The sequence below is a fragment of the Nicotiana tabacum genome, chromosome 11 (assembly GCF_000715075.1).
Source record: "Nicotiana tabacum cultivar K326 chromosome 11, ASM71507v2, whole genome shotgun sequence".
Lineage (NCBI taxonomy): Eukaryota > Viridiplantae > Streptophyta > Magnoliopsida > Solanales > Solanaceae > Nicotiana > Nicotiana tabacum.
Window position 1 is genome coordinate 92711425 of NC_134090.1, and position 8819 is coordinate 92720243.

The 8819-nt window shown below is 34.8% G+C and overlaps 1 protein-coding gene across 1 annotated transcript; it reads right to left on the minus strand.

The window, feature by feature from the left end:
- Positions 1-8144: 8144 nt before the first annotated feature.
- LOC142165942 (uncharacterized) lies at positions 8145-8501 on the minus strand. Its single transcript, XM_075224333.1, has one exon. It carries the CDS (start codon positions 8499-8501, stop codon positions 8145-8147), a length of 357 nt encoding a protein of 118 aa, XP_075080434.1.
- Between the last annotated feature and the right edge of the window lie 318 nt (positions 8502-8819).

Below are 8819 nucleotides of genomic sequence, written 5' to 3' on the forward strand. Positions count from 1 at the left end.
AAGCATATTTTGTAATGGTGGGAATATTCTAAAATAATGGGATCTATTCCTTGACCTAATCTTAAGGTAAAAGTGTATGTATAAACATACTTGAAATTGGATTTTCTAAAAGTGACCCTTTCCACCCCATTGGGGACAAAGATTTTGATATTTTTCTAATTGTAATCCTCATTTACAACAGGAATGCTAACCGGGCGAATGAAAGAAGGATTTTATGAATACGCCAATTTCTATCATTCTTGGGGTTGATATTTTTTTTTAAAAACTTGAAGGTCCAACTGGAGTTAAGTTGGGAAGATATGATTGTGTTTACATTAGGAGGTTCCGCTTCAACGTTGACTTCTTTAATTTTATTCTTTTTAGAAGAACCACCTTCGATGAAAAAACCAGAATTTCTGAGAATAGTGGTAGTAGAAGAAATGATGATACGAAATTTGAGTGAGGAGTTTGTAAAATAAAAGGTTAAAGTGATGAGTAATGGAGAAGTTTATAGGCGGCAAAATTCATGGTCATGATTACCTTAAAAATTGGCAAAAATGTTTGTCGAATCAAGGGATGACACGCGTTTGACTCATTAAATGCAAGAAGACGTGCGTCCTTTCAAGTGTTAGAAACTGTTAAGGAACTTTCCTACCAAGAAAAAGGTCTTATCTACTTACGGGTAACATGGAATATTGTCACCAAAAAGTAGAGGGACTATCTGTATGGGATAAAATTGATAAATGATAGGTGGATGCTCGACGAGTTGACATGTGGAAGTAAAGAAGGGTAAGGTATGAGTCACCAAATAGTTGGCATTGGATATAAATATATGACCGGTACTGAATAAGTTCCAAAGGCATTGGAATCGAGAAAGAATATTTGAAACAAAGACATCGGTTGGAAAAGTCAATATTCAATGAGCAACCGTTACAAAGAATATTTCTATTAATGTTCAACTGTTATGCAGCCATCAGGAGGAGTTTTAATCACATTAAAGAAGAGCTTAATTTGGAGATCTTGTCTCCCTGAATAAAGCTATAAATAGGAGAATTTATATTCATTATAGGACATGAAAAAATCATCTGTACAAAAAAGCTAAAATCTGCTCTTATTTTATCACACTACTCTCTTTCTTTTATTCTTGATATTGCTCTTATTATTGCTTCCGGAGAAGCTAAGTATACAACCAGGCTTGTATTTTCTTCGAGTTATTTTAATATCTTATTTATGTTCTTACTCATTTTATATTTTTGGATAAAATTAATACACGTGTCTATGAATCACGTTACAAGTTTAAGTGTACCGTTTTACGGGTAAACAAAAGTGTTATTTGCACTAGCTAAATTTACACGATTACTTTATCATATCACTCGAAGGAGATATACATAGAAAAATTTACTCAAACTGACGATGTATAATACCAAGTTCATATATTTACCCGTACAATTTATTGCCACGACTCTTCACGTATTGAAATTGTGAGAGTTAAACAACATTAATTGTTTAGCCTCTAGTATTTTTTCAGTATCGATCGTTCAAATCTATATGGTCGTAATTCCTCCAAGGGTGAATATATGTATAAATTCTCTACGTTGAACTCGGAATATTTATAAACAAAGTCTTAGCATGTGGGGGACAAATATGATTAGACCTTGGCAGAGATAAAGATGTGTGAACCACCATGTCTGGTTTGCTTTGTCTAGTGTCCAGTGGGTGAATGAGATTTTGGTTTTAGAATGTTTTCAGCAAAAAGGCCACAAGACACTTAGCTCTCAGAATTATTGGTTTCCCATTTTAGGTTGCGATAGGCAGAGCCACCGTTCAAAGTCGTGAATGAACATGCATGCACTGGAGCAGAAAAAACTTACTAATACTCAAGAAGAACAAATTTAATCAGAGGTGAATTTAGGATTTTGCATTTATGAATTCTTAAAGCAACCTCAAACTATTAGGTTTTGCTAGAATTTGACGTTATGAACTCAGTTAATATTGAGAGAGAGCAACACCTTTCTACAAGAAACAAAAAGCATCTAGTTTTACAGCTAGAGATAAGATTGAGTACTAGGAATTTTGAGAAGTAGAGTGAACACATTTGCTCTCACAGAGAGAGGAACCCTTTCTCATGACATCATACCAAATGGTGACCTCTGACTCTCTCATCGTACTTGATTTCTGAAACTCAAATTCCTTAATTATATTCAATGTTACTTGTACTAGTTTTAAAACATGAAATCCTTGTCTTTCCTCTTAACCAGTGATTTGTATATATTTTGTCAAGAAATTACTTGCATTCTTCTGAAAAACCGCAACTCAAAAAAAGAAAAAGAAAATAATTTAGGTTCAGTTTTTGCAAATAGATGCTAATTAACTCAAAATGTAGTGCATAATTTAATTATTATGTTAGGATGCATCTAGACGGGGGGGGGGGGAGGGAATTCTGTCTTGCTTGATTTTTGTGTGTCAAAAACATGGTTCTTTGACCTAACTATTCTGACACAAGACCGAAAGTGAAGTGCAAAAATTAAAGTACACAAGTAAGTGTGGAAAATCTCCTAGCTCAAGGAAGTAACACCATGACCTACCCTCTTAGGATTTGCCTCAATACTTCATTAATTTCAAAGAGCGATTTTAGGTTGTAACGCAATAACCAAAGGGACTAACTCTAGTATATTACCCCTACAATCAATTCAATTGTAGCTACCTTTTTCCAGACTATAAACTCTAGCCTAGAAAGCAAAACAAATTCTTCAGATTTGTTTGCCTATGATTACACTTCTCAATAAGCAATATATGTTTTCAATTAAAGAACAATTGATTCAAACCTAAAACAACAAAGAACTTGAGCAGCTTTGTCGTTTGGACCTGATTCTACAGTCGAGCAGCTTGAATCTCTGAAAGCATCTCCTTGTTATAATTGCTATTAACCTTAAATAAATTTTGTGATTGTTCAGAATAGCGGTAGCCTTCAATGGCAGCAATATTATACTTTATATAGAAATTCTTTTCCAGTTTTAGCTCCCAGACCTAACATAATTCAATTAGCTCTTAAGAAAAATAAATCCTAAAAAGATTCCATTTTATTTTCTTAAAATCTCTTTCATGCATTTTTCTTTTCATGCGAGTATTTTAATAATTGATGAATCCTTGTTGAATACAAGTTCCTTCAACTAATATTTTCCTTCTAATCCACGAACAAAATCTTTTCAATTGTTAATATGGATGTTTCAACCAATTTGCACTAGGAAATGATCTTCATTTTTTAATCAACATACTTTAGGTGACCTGGTTCTTTCGTAAAAGTTTATTAATCATCAAAACAAATTAAGTTCATCTCAACAATATTTTCATTTTTGATGATGGCAAATCCATGGGAAATATTCTGCATAACAACCAGTTTCATAGCCACTTCATGTCCTCTAAAATATATGTTTTGCTTAAGTGTAAGAGACTTACCTTCTATTCATTGCAACTTTATAGATAGCTAGGCATAAGAACCAGATTGGTTCAATATTATTTCTACAAATACACTTCTTAAGCAGCAGATTATCACATAATCGAAACATAGAGACCAGATTCGTTCATTGATTAGCTTTAAGTGGAGATTCTTAACTTTCTCCTTTTGCCATCATCAAAAGATAAAGCGTTAATAGAGTTAAAGGTGAGAATTAAGCAATATCAAACTCATGGCCATTCGAATACACTAATACGTGCATAATGTCATGAGCTAAAACGTTTAATCTAATGATATTATCCATCTTGATTAAATTTTTGTACCACATTAAGCCTTCATGAGCCCAATTCAAAAGATGGTTATACTAACCCGTCAACTGCCACATTCACAAACAATAACACAAAATCACCTCTGTAAGCGTCGTAGGGATCAATACCCTATCCCAATATCAATAATAGATACCGATGTAGCGTATAACCCGATCCTAATATCAATAATAATACCGTTGTAATGTGCAACCCGATCCCAATATCAATAACAAATATCGTTGTAGCGTGGAACTTGATCCTAATATTAATAATGAATATTATTACGATGTACAACCCGATCCCAATATTAATGATATAAAATCTTCCAACAACAACCAAGCAGAAAAATTCATAATATTAGGTAAAAGGAAACAAATACGTGAAATCTACCAAGGAAAAATGCATACAAACAAGTAAGGATAGGAAACTCAAATCCAAGAGCTATTCTCACCCAGATACCTCAACAAAGACCCAACAAGTACGTAACACGTGGACAAACAATAACCATACAAGCCCACGTAGTATAAGAGAATAAGGCATGAAACAAGTAAGACATAACATAAGTAATGGTATAAGACAAGTAAAAGCTTGTAGCGAGTAAAGATATGCATCAAGTAAAGGCATATAGCAAATAGGATATATAATAAGCAAAGGATATGACCAGTAAATGCACGTAAAAATTAAAGACATAAAATAAGTAATACATGAAGTAAGTTAGTTCTACCTGCATGTTTAAACCCATGACAACACAGATACACTTGTCACCTTGTATATACGTCGTCCCCAACATATAGAACACTTAGTAATTAGACCAATCACATCCTAATTCTCTCAATTCAACGTTAACCATGATACATATCTCTTTCCGTAATATAATCACAATCCAACACATCCTTGCCTCTATCACAAGATTCCAAACAACTCGAATATAATCAAATAATATTCAAACAAGTCAAATCATGATTCAAAATCTTTTCTGGTATCAAAAAGGTTTGATCTTTATCATATTTGAAAAAGTCAACAAAAAACAAATCTGGGTACTTAGTCGCAATCCAAAATAACTATCAAATTTTTATTAACCATTTACCTTCACGTCCAAATATGTGATTTTCATCAAGATTAGACCTCATATCGACGTCCAAATCTCCAAAATTAGTCCTCATAAGTTTTTTCCCAAAACCCAATTTCCACGCTTAAAAGTACTAGATTTAGGGATAAAAATCTAGGAGAATTCATGAAAATAAATCAAAACAAGAAAAAAATTACTAACCTTAAAACTTGGGATGAAATCCCTTTAAATAATCTCCCAAATTCGTGGTCTAGGTCTAAAAAATGGTGAAAAACGGCGAAATCCCGAATTTCAGCATTATTTATACCTAAGCAAACTTTCTTCTTCGCGTTCGCGAAGGAACATGTGTTTGCGAAGACCATTGGTCAGTGACCACCGCATTCGCGAAGCCCAGCTCATGTTCGCGAAAGACAAATCCCAGCCAAGGTTTTACATTCGTGGCGCACCCCACGGGTTCATGTATGGAATACCCCATAGCCCCCAAAAGTCCTGGAAGCCGTCCATTCGTGATCCTATCGACGCGCTTGCGAAGAACAAATGTCTCCTGGCCCCAACTCCTACTACGTGATCGCTATACCACCGTCGCAATCGCATAGAGCATTTCCCCGAGTGCTAGAAGAAACTACGCGATCGTGGAACTACCTATACAATCGTGAAGAACAACTTGTCCCCAACCCCAATCCTCTTATGCGATCGTAGGACAAACTCTGTGATCACTAAACACTTCGACACACCAGGAGATCACCTAACTCAACAAGGCAAAAAATGATCTGAAACCAATTCAAAACTAACTCGAGCCCCTTGGGGCCGACTCCAAACATCTACACAAGTATATAAATGTCACGACCCAAACCGATGGGCCATGACGGGAACCCTGTATCTTAATCATTCGGGTACCGACATAACATATCTTTCATATTATGCTATCATAAGTAAATGAGACAGAAAGGTTGCCGTAGGATAACTAGAATAAAACATGTAATACAAACTTATACATAACACATATGGACCTATAAGATCAAAATGATCACTCGTATACTAAACATAGGCCGATATGGCCATACAAACTCTCACGTACATGAAATCTGTCTACAAGCCTCTAAGAATACATAATATCATAAAGGTCAGGACAGGGTCCCGCCATTTCAATCAATACATGTACTAATCGTACTGACCCAAGAAGCAACTCTAGAGCAAATGGAGTGCACCAACATCTTCCGCTGATCTGATGGCCTACTTGGAGGACTCTCGACCTGTCTATCGGAACCTGCGGGCATAAAATGCAGCATTCCTAAGCAAAAGGGACGTCAGTATGAATAATGTACCGAGTATGTAAGACACAAAAATAAGTACATAACAGATATGGAAGAAATATAGAGTAAATGACTCAACCTGTAAGTCTGGATAACTCTATAAATCATGAAATAATTATAGTGTCATGCATATGTGCATGAATGTCATGTCATGCATAGGTTCATGTTTCATAACATCATCAGGCCTCTGAGGGCATCCCATCATATCATCTCGGTCACTATGGGCAAAATCATCAACGTATACCAGCTGATCAAGTGGTGATGCGTATATAATGCCGTAACCTTTTCTCATATCCCATATCCCATATAAATATAATATACATATATACGCGTATATAACGATATCTGCTCATGGGTCAATGTACATGTATAAATGCATGAAATGCATAAGAAATACGTTAATAAAATTTTCTCGGAATGCCATAAATATCCATATGCCTTTTTGGATAAACTTTATCAAATACGTATTTTTCTGAGACCCATGAACAGAAGATATAATAATAATACACATGGGGAATCAAGAATATAAATACCCCTAGTATTTCTATGAATAGAATCATTTATGAAAGTTATGTATTTTGCTCGTTTTATTTGTATTATTCATGCCAAAAAGAAAGAAGGGATAGCCTTAACATACCTGGAGTAGGGAAAAATCCGTATGATGTTCTTAGAAAAGGTTGCACCATACTCCGTTAGAATCGTAAAATTTTACGTTACTAAAGTTCCAATAATTCTAGTTGGATTTCTTTTGGTTGCAAGAATTCACGTTTTTCTTTTGTGAGAAATTGACAATTTCTAACGTTCTTTTCACAACTTATAAGAATTTCTTATAAGTTGGATTGGAAAGAGAGTGTTGGATTGGAAAGAGAATGTTGCTAGCTTACATTTGATTAGTCACCTTTGTATTGTATATCAATTGAAACAATTGTAAAGATGACTATGATAGTCATTTTTTTCACGTTTTTGAGGGCTAATACACAGTCCATGTGTCTTTCTTATTAAATTGTCTAAAACAAGAGTCATTAGATCCCTTTCCATTTGCTTCCACGTGGGAGGCTTTGTCCTTATCCAAAATTTTAATTAATCTATCACTAGTTATTAATTAATTAGGTAATATCCGATTATGCAATAATTAACTAATTACCCATTTAATTGAGAATTATTTCACCTTACTTAAAATACTAATCACTTTTTACATACCTTATACACCTTACTATCATGGTCATGTGGTACCTCGTATGTCAATAGTCCATAAATATCGAGTATTTTAGTTCGGGCCGTATTTTATTCCAACATGCCAAACTTGGACGAAAATTCATTTTCTTTGACTTGCTTCCCCTCTCACCTTCATGAATTTACTTATCACTTGTTTAAAATAGAATAATGCTTAAAATTTCAAAATAATCTAATTCCCGAACTTACGTCGATTAACTTACGATGAAACTTTATCGTACGAAAATTCGGGATGTAACATCTCATTTTCAAGCTTCCATTAATTTATTTATGGCGTACTTTCACGTACAAAAATATGTGTTGTAACAATAAACCTCAAACAAACTCACTAATAAGCTCAAAACATCAATTTAACATTAAGAATCACCCATCAAAACTCGAAGATTTCAAATTTTCAACTTTTCACACTAAGCGGTGAAACAACCTCGATTCATCCAGGACCGAACAAAACATGAGTATAAGTCTAAAATGATCATACAAACCTATTAGAATCATCAAAATACCTATCTGAGGCCATTTACCAACAATGTTGACCGTGATCAACTCTCACCATTATCAAGTTCAAAAATCAAGGTTTCTTTAAAAAATGCATGTAAACTTTTCAGAAATCAAAACGATCCATGCACATATGTCAAAAATCATTAATTAAAGCTATGTAAGGTCTCAAATCACAAAATGAGAAGCTAGAACTCAAAATGACCCATCAGGTAATTTCATTCTCCATCTCTAAAAAACACATCCGTCCTCGAAGAACATTGAAATGTACCTGAACTGGTAAATAGATGCAGTTATGTACTCCTCATATCAGACTCAGATTCCCATGTAGCCTCCTCAGTCGGCTGATCTTTCCAAAGCACATACATGGAAGGAACATCATTAGATCTCAATTTTCGAACTTGCCGATCTACAATAGCTACCGGATCTTCTTCATAAGTTAGATTCTCATCAAGTTGCACTGTGTTAAATTCCAATATATACGACTTGTCTTCATGATACTTCTGAAGCATAGAAACATGAAATACTGAATGTAGCCTTGCTAGTTTAGGAGGCAATGTAAGCCTATAAGCAACATCCCCCACTCTCTTTATGATTCCAAATGGGACAATAAACCTTGGCCTTAACTCTCCCTTCTTTCCAAATTTCATGACGCCCTTCACAGGCAAAAAATTCAAAAGTACCTTTCTCGCCTTCCATTAAAGCAACATCACAAACCTTCTTGTCTGCATAACTCATGTGCCTACTCTACACTATCTAAAGGCAATCCTGGATCTGATTCACCTTATCTAAGGCATCATGAACCAAGTCTGTACCAAACATCCTAGCCTTACTAGGCTCTACCCAACCAATAGGAGAACAACACTATGTACCATATGAAGCCTTATATGACGCTATTTGTATGCTGGACTGGTAGATATTGTTATAGGAAAACTCCGCCAATGGTAGAAACTAGTCCCATTGACCTC

Excerpts from the sequence above, each read along its gene's own strand:
- LOC142165942 (XM_075224333.1), bottom strand. The coding sequence starts at position 8,501 with ATGAAATTTGGAAAGAAGGGAGAGTTAAGGCCAAGGTTTATTGTCCCA.